The sequence below is a fragment of the Palaemon carinicauda genome, chromosome 20 (genome assembly GCF_036898095.1).
Source record: "Palaemon carinicauda isolate YSFRI2023 chromosome 20, ASM3689809v2, whole genome shotgun sequence".
In the NCBI taxonomy this organism is placed as follows: Eukaryota; Metazoa; Arthropoda; class Malacostraca; order Decapoda; family Palaemonidae; genus Palaemon; species Palaemon carinicauda.
This window is the reverse complement of record NC_090744.1, coordinates 125,395,945-125,408,444: the sequence shown is the minus strand read 5'-3', so window position 1 is coordinate 125,408,444 and position 12,500 is coordinate 125,395,945. Positions and strand designations below refer to the sequence as shown.

Genomic DNA, 12,500 nt, shown 5'->3' with positions numbered 1-12,500 from the left:
ATACATGCATGTATGTATATGTGTAATTACGTTTATTATAAAGTAATGTATATATATATATATATATATATATAAATTTATATATATATGTATATATGTATATATATATAAATATACTGTATATATATATATAATATACATATATATATATTATGTAATGTGTAATTACGTTCATTGCAAAGTAATGTATATATATACACACACACACACACATATATATATATATATATATATATATATATATATATATATATGTATATATATATATATACATTTATGTATATATAATATATATACATATTCATCTTAGGGGAGAACAGATAAAGAGAGTTGATAAGTTTAAGTATCTGGGATCCTTTGTTAACGCTGGAGGAGGTATGGAAGATGAAGTCAAACATCGGGTACAGGCAGGCTGGAACAACTGGAGAGCAGCCTCAGAAGTTCTTTGTGATAAAAGAATACCTCTGAGGTTAAAAGGAAAATTTCCTAAGACAGTGGTAAGAACAGCAATGCTGTATGGAACGGAAACAGCAAGCATGAGGAAGACAGAGGAGAAGAAGATGGATGTGTCAGAAATGAGAATGCTTAGGTGGATGTCTGGGGTGACAAGAGAGGATCGGATAAAAAATGACTACATAAGGGGATCGACAAAGGTGGTGGAAATATCAAAGAAAGTGCAGGAAGGGAGGCTGAGATGGTATGCACACCTGATGAGGAGAGATGAGGACCACGTTGGGAGACATACTATGGAGATGGAGGTTCAAGGAAGAAGAAGAAGAGGGAGACCAAGAAAGAGATGGAGGGACTGTATGAGGGGAGACTTGCAGGAGAAGGGGATTGATGAGGCAGAAGCGCAGAATAGAAAAAGATGGAAACGGCTCATCCGCAACGGCGACCCCATATAGAAATGGGAACCAGCTGGGAAGAAGAAGAAGAATATATATACATACATACATACATGCATTTTCTACTGTTTACGAACATTGTCTCTGTATTTAGGAGCCAAGAGTACTTATACATATATTGCAATTATGCAATGTGTAATTACGTTCATTGCAAAGTAATATATATATTTTCTCCTGTCTTTCAACATTTTCTATGTATTTTGGAGCCAAGAGTACATATACATATATTCTGTAAATATATACGTTATATACAAACATGCATGTATATATACATGTAATTACGTTCATTGCAAAGTAATATATATACATTTTATAATGTTTTCCAACATTGTCTCTTTATTTTGGAGCCCCTGGGCTTATAACATCCTACTTTTCCAAATAGGGTAGTATTTTAGCTTAGCAAGTAATAATGATAATAATACATATATTCCGTATACACATACGTCATTTACAAACAAGCCTGTAAATAATGTGTAATTACGTTCATTGCAAAGTAGTATATATATACAGTATATATATATATATATATATATATATATATATATATATATATATATATATATATACATATATATATATATATATATATATATATATATATATATATATATATATACATTTTCGAACATTGTCTCTGTATTTCGGAGCCAAGAGGAATCAACCTTTCTCTCGGCCCGTCACATTGGTGACCCCGGAGTAACCAATGTGACGGGCCGAGAGAAGGTTGAAAGCAACTGAGTAAATTCATTATAGAACACACTCCTTTATATACAAAAGTTCAAAGCAACAAGAAATTTTATGTTTAAAAAACAGACCCTGTTACAGATGAGAAAAGCAGACATGTTTAATCTGGTTCATTTTAGTGCGAGGGAAGAGTGAAGATACAAGCATTATATATACACAAAATGAACTATGTACGATCGTGTGACACACGGTTGGTACACAGTCGACCGTCCCACAGTTTCGTGTTCCCGTCAGTCAATTCATTTTATCTTTGTTTGCCTCTGGACTCGGCCAGATTGTGAACTGGCTGTAAATTCTTACTGTTTCACCGGGTTCTCTCTGTGTCGGTCCGATTCATTTCGCATTTTCTCCTTGTTTGCGATGATGTTGGTTCACAGTGTTGGTTATTCAGTTTGCTTATCTTTCTTTTTTGCTTTTTTTTACAACTTATTCGTTTTATTGCTTCCGCTAACGCAGTTGGAAGGAGGTTATGTTTTACCCCCTGTTTGTGTGTTCGTTTGTGTGTGTGTGTTTGTTTTGTGAACAGCCTCCTGGTAACAATTTTAATCGTAGAGTAATGGAACTTTCAGGGATTAACTTATGTTAAAAGCTGGAAATTATTAAATTTTGGGAGGTCAATGTCATTTTACCGACTGTTTGTGTGTTTGTTTGTGAACAGCTTCCTGACCACAATTTTAATCGTAGAGGAATGAATACATCAGCGACAGGCGTAAATAAGCTAAGGGTATTCAAAGAGTTAAGTCAGAGTGATTATATGAGAATAATAAAGAAAGTAAAAAAAACCTACTGCGGAAATGATCCATTTCCAATTAATGATGTAAAAGATGCAGAAAATTTCACCAGACTACAAGAGACCTACCTACCGAGTCATGGTAAATATGAGTCTAACACAGGCAGTTTTCCCTGATTGTGAAAAAGTTGCATGTATCAAGCCTGTGTATAAAGGAAAAGGTCATGCAGACAATTTAAGTTCATATAGGCCAATATCAAATCTGTCATATTTTTCGAAAATTATTGAAACTGCTGTACACGAACAAACCTGGAAATATCTGAAAAAATCTAATGCCATACCTGATGATCAATCTGCATACAGAGAAAATTACTCCACAGAAACAGCAGTGTTAGCGATTAAAAATGACATAACAGAAATTATAACAAATGGCAAGTGTTGCATTCTTGTGATGCTTGATCTAAGTGCAGCATTTGATACTGTAGAACATACATATCTGATGGAAGACCTTAAAGCTGTGGGAATCGTAGAACGAGCATATGACTGGTTTGTGAGTTATCTTGAAAACCGCAAAGTTAAAGTAGTAATATCAAATGTTGAATCTGAGACAAGAAAACTAACCAAAGGGGTGCCTCAAGGCAGTGTACTAGGTCCTCTCCTGTTTGAAATTTACACGATTGAACTGGCAAATATACTTGAAACTCACAGAGTTAAGTTTAAAATATACGCTGATGATACACAATTCTATTTCCCAATAGAATCAGTTGATGAAGCTAAAAGAAAGATACATGAAATAATGAATGACATTAAGTCTTGGATGTTAACAAAAAAGCTCAAGCTCAATAAAGATAAAAGTGAATGTATTATTTTTGGAAATGAAAAAGATATAAAAAGAATCGAATGCTTCCAAAGAATTGAAATAGGTCAATCGATCATTGACCTAAAGAAATCTGTCAGAAATCTTGGAGTAATCATGGATGATAGACTGACAATGAATGAACATATAAATAATATGGTAAGAAATTGTAACTATCGTATTAGGAACATAGCATTTATTAGTAAATACTTAGATAAAAAATCTATGGCCATACTCATTAATCACGACATATTTTCAAGAATTGATTACTGCAACTCACTGTTCTATGGCTTACCAAATTATCAGTTGAAGAAAATTCAGAGAGTACAAAACAGAGCCGCTAGATTAATAAAAGGACTACACAATAGAGAAAGAGTTGCCTCTGCACTAATTGAATTACACTGGCTGCCGGTAAAGGCGAGAATTGAATACTAGCTACTCTTACTAACTTTTAAGATACTGAACCAAAATGAACCAAAATATCTAAAAGAATGCCTGAACAAACTAGAACTAGAAACAAATGTTAACATAAGACACATGAGTGACAAACATAGGCTATCTGAACCAAGAACAAATAGTAAATTTGGTGAAAGGGCTTTCAGCTACTGTGCGCCTAGACATTATAATAAACTGCCAACTGAAATGAAGGACCTAAAGGGAGCAATTGAATTCAAGAAGAAACTAAAGACATTACTTTTCACAAGATCATATGATTTGGAAGATGCTACAATCAAAGAATTGTATAAGTTATAATGAAAATTTTTCGTTAGATGATTAATATGGACCCGCCAGAGAAGTAGTTCACTCGACTTCAGTGGAGGGTTGGATTTATACCCAAAACAAGTAACTGTTATGTAGAAAGCTTGAAATGATTACATTTTTGAAGGTTAAGGTCCCGGTCAAGCAAAATGTCCAATACACATAATAAGCAATAAGTTTGGACGTCGTTTTCCCAGAGACTTCAACCTTGGTTCATATTTGAGTGTATTGAAATACATGCCAATTAATACATGTTAGGGCCAAAGGTCAAGGTCGAGAAATAAGCTACTCTGGCGGAGGTCTGCGCTCTACTGTGTGTCCCTTTAGTTTTTAACTAGTGTACCCGAGCCTTTAACATGACGGCTAAATAAACAAGAAATAACTTTAGAGAAAATAATGGAAAATGAAGTTTGGTAAAGAGAGGCTTAGATGCTAGGTAAGAGCCTTAAGCGGGGTTTGCACAGTTGAACAGTTTGTCGAACCCGGTTGTCGAACCTGCTTGTTAAACAGTTCAAAGAGGTGGAGTCAGCCACAAATGCATAAGGTTTTTGGAGAACGAAGCCCCGCCCACAAAAACCAGTCTAAAACAGACTTTCTTCGAACCGTTCGACGAAAGTGTTCGACTACCAAATACCCTGTTCATACGTTCGAACATTACTTCAAAGACTTGTCTGTCGAACCGCGTTCGACGAACTGTTCGACCGTCTAAACCAGCCTTTAGAGAACATTAGAAGTGAAATCACTGATATGCCATACAACTAGAAAAATTATTCAATATATATATATATATATATATATATATATATATATATATATATATATATATATATATATATATATATATATATATATATATATACATATTTTATTTACTTATCATCATCATCTCCTCCTATGCCTATTGATGCAAAGGGCCTCGGTCAGATTTCGTCAGTCATCTCTGACTTGAGCTTTTAATTCAATACTTCCCCATTCATCATCATCTACGTCGCACTTTATAGTCCTAAGCCATGTAGGCCTAGGTCTTCCAATTCGTCTAGCGCCTTGTGGAGCCCAGTTAAAAGTTTGGTGAACTAATCTCTCTTGGGGAGTGCGTGGAGCATGCCCAAACCATCTCCATCTACCCCCCATCATGATCTCATCCACATATGGCACTCAAGTAATCTCTCTTATAGTTTCATTTCTAATCCTGCCCTGCCATATAACTTACATTATCCTTCTGAGGGCTTTATTCTTAAATCTAATAAATCTATTGGCGATTGCTTCATTGTCATACCATGACTCGTTTCCATAGTGTAACACCGATCTCACTAAACTGATATATAGCCTGATTTTTATACGGAATTTTAGGCGATTTGATTTCCAAAAATTACTTAATCTAGATTTTAAAAAAGTGTTATTATACCCAATCTGACCCAGAATATTTTTCTTTACAGGACCCGACGGGACCCATTTCAATCGAGTGGCCGGGCAAGGAGGACACATCCTTTCTGGAGATAATATTTTCAGACAGAAGAACCACAGCGATATCACTGCCCAGGCCGGAGCCACTGCTGCCCTCCCGTGTCGTCTTTCGTCATCCTTGGCTGATGGAATGGTGAGATAACATTGATATTTGTGGAATGGAAGAGGGGAAGCTTTTGGATGATGGAATGAGAGAAGGGAACCTTGGATGATGGGATGGTAAGACATGGAATGAGAGAGGGGAAATTTGGATGATGGGAGGATAAGACATGGAATGAGAGAAGGGAACCTTGGATGATGGGATGGTAAGACATGGAATGAGAGAAGGGAACCTTGGATGATGGGATGGTAAGACATGGAATGAGAGAAGGGAACCTTGGATGATGGGATGGTAAGACATGGAATGAGAGAAGGGAACCTTGGATGATGGGATGGTAAGACATGGAATGAGAGAGGGGAACCTTGGATGATGGGATGGTAAGACATGGAATGAGAGAGGGGAACCTTGGATGATGGGATGGTAAGACATGGAATGAGAGAAGGGAACCTTGGATGATGGGATGGTAAGACATGGAATGAGAGAGGGGAACCTTGGATGATGGGATGGTAAGACATGGAATGAGAGAAGGGAACCTTGGATGATGGGATGGTAAGACATGGAATGAGAGAAGGGAACCTTGGATGATGGGATGGTAAGACATGGAATGAGAGAGGGGAAATTTGGATGATGGGAGGATAAGACATGGAATGAGAGAAGGGAACCTTGGATGATGGGATGGTAAGACATGGAATGAGAGAAGGGAACCTTGGATGATGGGATGGTAAGACATGGAATGAGAGAAGGGAACCTTGGATGATGGGATGGTAAAACATGGAATGAGAGAAGGGAACCTTGGATGATGGGATGGTAAGACATAGAATGAGAGAGGGGAACCTTGGATGATGGGATGGTAAGACATGGAATGAGAGAGGGGAAATTTGGATGATGGGAGGATAAGACATGGAATGAGAGAAGGGAACCTTGGATGATGGGATGGTAAGACATGGAATGAGAGAAGGGAACCTTGGATGATGGGATGGTAAGACATGGAATGAGAGAAGGGAACCTTGGATGATGGGATGGTAAGACATGGAATGAGAGAGGGGAACCTTGGATGATGGGATGGTAAGACATGGAATGAGAGAGGGGAACCTTGGATGATGGGATGGTAAGACATGGAATGAGAGAGGGGAAATTTGGATGATGGGAGGATAAGACATGGAATGAGAGAAGGGAACCTTGGATGATGGGATGGTAAGACATGGAATGAGAGAAGGGAACCTTGGATGATGGGATGGTAAGACATGGAATGAGAGAGGGGAAATTTGGATGATGGGAGGATAAGACATGGAATGAGAGAGGGGAACCTTGGATGATGGGATGGTAAGACATGGAATGAGAGAAGGGAACCTTGGATGATGGGATGGTAAGACATGGAATGAGAGAAGGGAACCTTGGATGATGGGATGGTAAGACATGGAATGAGAGAGGGGAAATTTGGATGATGGGAGGATAAGACATGGAATGAGAGAGGGGAACCTTGGATGATGGGATGGTAAGACATGGAATGAGAGAAGGGAACCTTGGATGATGGGATGGTAAGACATGGAATGAGAGAAGGGAACCTTGGATGATGGGATGGTAAGACATGGAATGAGAGAGGGGAACCTTGGATGATGGGATGGTAAGACATGGAATGAGAGAGGGGAACCTTGGATGATGGGATGGTAAGACATGGAATGAGAGAGGGGAAATTTGGATGATGGGAGGATAAGACATGGAATGAGAGAGGGGAACCTTGGATGATGGGATGGTAAGACATGGAATGAGAGAAGGGAACCTTGGATGATGGGATGGTAAGACATGGAATGAGAGAAGGGAACCTTGGATGATGGGATGGTAAGACATGGAATGAGAGAAGGGAACCTTGGATGATGGGATGGTAAGACATGGAATGAGAGAGGGGAACCTTGGATGATGGAATGGTAAGACATGGAATGAGAGAAGGGAACCTTGGATGATGGGATGGTAAGACATGGAATGAGAGAAGGGAACCTTGGATGATGGGATGGTAAGACATGGAATGAGAGAAGGGAACTTTGGATGATGGGATGGTAAGACATGGAATGAGAGAGGGGAAATTTGGATGATGGGAGGATAAGACATGGAATGAGAGAGGGGAACCTTGGATGATGGGATGGTAAGACATGGAATGAGAGAAGGGAACCTTGGATGATGGGATGGTAAGACATGGAATGAGAGAGGGGAACCTTGGATGATGGGATGGTAAGACATGGAATGAGAGAGGGGAACCTTGGATGATGGGATGGTAAGACATGGAATGAGAGAGGGGAACCTTGGATGATGGGATGGTAAGACATGGAATGAGAGAAGGGAACCTTGGATGATGGGATGGTAAGACATGGAATGAGAGAAGGGAACCTTGGATGATGGGATGGTAAGACATGGAATGAGAGAAGGGAACCTTGGATGATGGGATGGTAAGACATGGAATGAGAGAGGGGAACCTTGGATGATGGGATGGTAAGACATGGAATGAGAGAAGGGAACCTTGGATGATGGGATGGTAAGACATGGAATGAGAGAAGGGAACCTTGGATGATGGGATGGTAAGACATGGAATGAGATAGGGGAACCTTGGATGATGGGATGGTAAGACATGGAATGAGAGAGGGGAACCTTGGATGATGGGATGGTAAGACATGGAATGAGAGAAGGGAACCTTGGATGATGGGATGGTAAGACATGGAATGAGAGAGGGGAACCTTGGATGATGGGATGGTAAGACATGGAATGAGAGAAGGGAACCTTGGATGATGGGATGGTAAGACATGGAATGAGAGAGGGGAACCTTGGATGATGGGATGGTAAGACATGGAATGAGAGAGGGGAACCTTGGATGATGGGATGGTAAGACATGGAATGAGAGAAGGGAACCTTGGATGATGGGATGGTAAGACATGGAATGAGAGAGGGGAACCTTGGATGATGGGATGGTAAGACATGGAATGAGAGAAGGGAACCTTGGATGATGGGATGGTAAGACATGGAATGAGAGAGGGGAACCTTGGATGATGGGATGGTAAGACATGGAATGAGAGAAGGGAACCTTGGATGATGGGAAGGTAAGACATGGAATGAGAGAAGGGAACCTTGGATGATGGGATGGTAAGACATGGAATGAGAGAGGGGAAATTTGGATGATGGGAGGATAAGACATGGAATGAGAGAGGGGACCTTGGATGATGGAATGGTAAGATAGAATTAATATTTGTGGGATGGATGAGGGGATCCTTGGTTGATGGAATGAGAGAGGGGAACCATGGATGATAGGATGATAAGACATGGAATGAGAGTGGGGAACCTTGGATGATGGGATGGTAAGACATGGAATGAGAGAGGGGAAATTTGGATGATGGAATGGTAAGATAAAGTTAATATTTGTGGAATGAAAGAGGGGAACCTTGGCTGATGGTATGATAAGACATGGAATGAGAGAGGGAACCTTGCCTGAGGGAATGATAAGACCTGGAATGAGAGAGGGGAACCTTGGATGATGGGATGGTAAGACATGGAATGAAAGAGGGGAACCTTGGATGATGGGATGGTAAGACATGGAATGAGAGAGGGGAACCTTGGATGATGGGATGGTAAGACATGGAATGAGAGAGGGGAACCTTGGATGATGGGATGGTAAGACATGGAATGAGAGAGGGGAACCTTGGATGATGGGATGGTAAGACATGGAATGAGAGAAGGGAACCTTGGATGATGGGATGGTAAGACATGGAATGAGAGAGGGGAACCTTGGATGATGGGATGGTAAGACATGGAATGAGAGAAGGGAACCTTGGATGATGGGATGGTAAGACATGGAATGAGAGAAGGGAACCTTGGATGATGGGATGGTAAGACATGGAATGAGAGAAGGGAACCTTGGATGATGGGATGGTAAGACATGGAATAAGAGAGGGGAACCTTGGATGATGGGATGGTAAGACATGGAATGAGAGAGGGGAAATTTGGATGATGGGAGGATAAGACATGGAATGAGAGAGGGGAACCTTGGATGATGGGATGGTAAGACATGGAATGAGAGAGGGGAAATTTGGATGATGGGAGGATAAGACATGGAATGAGAGAGGGGAACCTTGGATGATGGGATGGTAAGACATGGAATGAGAGAAGGGAACCTTGGATGATGGGATGGTAAGACATGGAATGAGAGAAGGGAACCTTGGATGATGGGATGGTAAGACATGGAATGAGAGAGGGGAACCTTGGATGATGGGATGGTAAGACATGGAATGAGAGAAGGGAACCTTGGATGATGGGATGGTAAGACATGGAATGAGAGAGGGGAACCTTGGATGGTGGGATGGTAAGACATGGAATGAGAGAGGGGAACCTTGGATGATGGGATGGTAAGACATGGAATGAGAGAGGGGAAATTTGGATGATGGGAGGATAAGACATGGAATGAGAGAGGGGAACCTTGGATGATGGGATGGTAAGACATGGAATGAGAGAGGGGAAATTTGGATGATGGGAGGATAAGACATGGAATGAGAGAAGGGAACCTTGGATGATGGGATGGTAAGACATGGAATGAGAGAGGGGAAATTTGGATGATGGGAGGATAAGACATGGAATGAGAGAGGGGAACCTTGGATGATGGGATGGTAAGACATGGAATGAGAGAAGGGAACCTTGGATGATGGGATGGTAAGACATGGAATGAGAGAAGGGAACCTTGGATGATGGGATGGTAAGACATGGAATGAGAGAGGGGAACCTTGGATGATGGGATGGTAAGACATGGAATGAGAGAAGGGAACCTTGGATGATGGGATGGTAAGACATGGAATGAGAGAGGGGAACCTTGGATGATGGGATGGTAAGACATGGAATGAGAGAGGGGAACCTTGGATGATGGGATGGTAAGACATGGAATGAGAGAAGGGAACCTTGGATGATGGTATGATAAGACATGGAATGAGAGAGGGAACCTTGCCTGAGGGAATGATAAGACCTGGAATGAGAGAGGGGAACCTTGGATGATGGGATGGTAAGACATGGAATGAAAGAGGGGAACCTTGGCTGATGGGATGGTAAGACATGGAATGAGAGAGGGAACCTTGCCTGATGGAATGGTAAGACAAGACAAAATAAATGTTTGTGGAATGGGAGAGTTGAAGCTTGGCTGATGGAATGGTGAGACATTAGAGACATTTGTGGAATGGGAGAGGGGAACCTTGACCGATGTAATTGTAAGACAAAATAAAAGTCTGGAATGGAAGAGTTGAAGTTTGGCTGATGGAATGGTAAGGCAAATAGATATATGGAATGGGAGAGGGGAACCTTGGCTAATGGAATAGAAAGACAAAATAGATATCTGGAATGGGTGAGTTGAAGCCGGTTTGATGGAATGGAAGGAAAAAAAGTAGATATCTGGAATGGGAGATGGGAAGGGATAAGAGGAACAAATCCTTGGAAAAATAAATGATGATGAAAGACATCGAAAAATGGATGTTAATATATTTCAACTTTATTCTCTCATTTAACATTCCTTATTGATTCCCTGTTTATTCAATTGATCCTATATTTACATTCGCCAGAGAAGGTGGAAGGAGGTTATGTTTTCGCTCCTATTTGTGTTTGTTTGTTTGTGATCAGCTTCCTGGCCACAAATTTAATCGTAGATTAATTAAACTGTTATGAATAAAGCTGGAAAGTTAAATTTTGAAAAGTCTAGGTCAAAGGTCAAGGTCACGATGAAGCAAAATGTCCAATTCACGTAATAAGCCATAAGTTTGGACAACGTTGTCACAGAGACTTCAAACTTGGTTCATATTTGAGTGTAATAAAATGCTCGCCAATTAATACATGCCAAGGTCAAAGGTCAAGGTTGAGAAATAAGCTGCAGTGGCGGAAGTCTGCGCTTTACTCAGTGCCCCTCTAGCTTTACGTGTTTTTATGCTCTTGTTTAGCATATTTAAATAGTTTTCAGCGGCATTTAGAGACTTCTTACTTTATTTTATCAATATCTATCCTTCCGTTTTTAGCAATTATATATCATCTCCAGCAGTTTATATATATATATATATATATATATATATATATATATATATATATATATATATATATATATATATATATATATTCCAGGATAGGTTACACTGTCTTTTTCATATCAATTGCCTGTTTTTTTTCCGTCAAACTTTCCAATTCAGTTTTTAAGCTTACGATTTGGGGTATATGAATATTTTTTGAACCTTTGTCACACATTTTTTGTAACATATATTGCATATGTATAATTTACCTTTTACTGTATTATTATTATTATTATTATTATTATTATTATTATTATTATTATTACAAGCTAAGCTAGTAATAATAATACTAATATGAGATTCTATTTTTATGAAGTCTTTTTATCGAACGTTCAACCAGTGTAATTTACCAAGTAATATTTATTTATCTTCAGCCTCTCTCTCTCTCTCTCTCTCTCTCTCTCTCTCTCTCTCTCTCTCTTACAGAAACCTATATTTACTTTATATCAACATCCATTCTTCAAACTTTAAGAATGGGAAAATAAACTGCTTGTTTATCTAAATTATTTATCAAGACAAAATTAACAATTCTCTCTCTCTCTCTCTCTCTCTCTCTCTCTCTCTCTCTGTGCGTTTTGGAGCCGCCATGAACACAGCGTAGGGTAATAATTGAAAGTCTCTAATCTTTGATGAAATCGAGGCTTTAAAGCAAACAAGTACGATACAGCCAGAATACGTCGGACCCGTTCGATACGCGTTTAATAACATGAAAGCGAATTTCCGAAGAGCGTCGGCCGGCCATCCATTTAACGCCAAAGAACAATAAATATCGAGTGTTAATACGAATCACGCTTGGATGAGCAAGGGACGTGAGTGTAGGCCTTTCACCCCCCCCCCCAAAAAAAAAAGAAAAGAAAAAAAAATGAAA

At 39.7% G+C, this 12,500-nt stretch overlaps 1 protein-coding gene across 1 annotated transcript in view; it reads left to right on the top strand.

Moving 5' to 3' along the window:
• The window catches only part of LOC137660117 (uncharacterized), an 81,990-nt gene that overhangs the window by 35,815 nt on the left and 33,675 nt on the right, over positions 1–12,500 (top strand). The window contains exon 5 of the mRNA XM_068394832.1: positions 5,431–5,591. Coding sequence (XP_068250933.1) covers positions 5,431–5,591 — 161 coding nt within the window. The remainder of the gene's footprint in view (positions 1–5,430; positions 5,592–12,500) is intronic.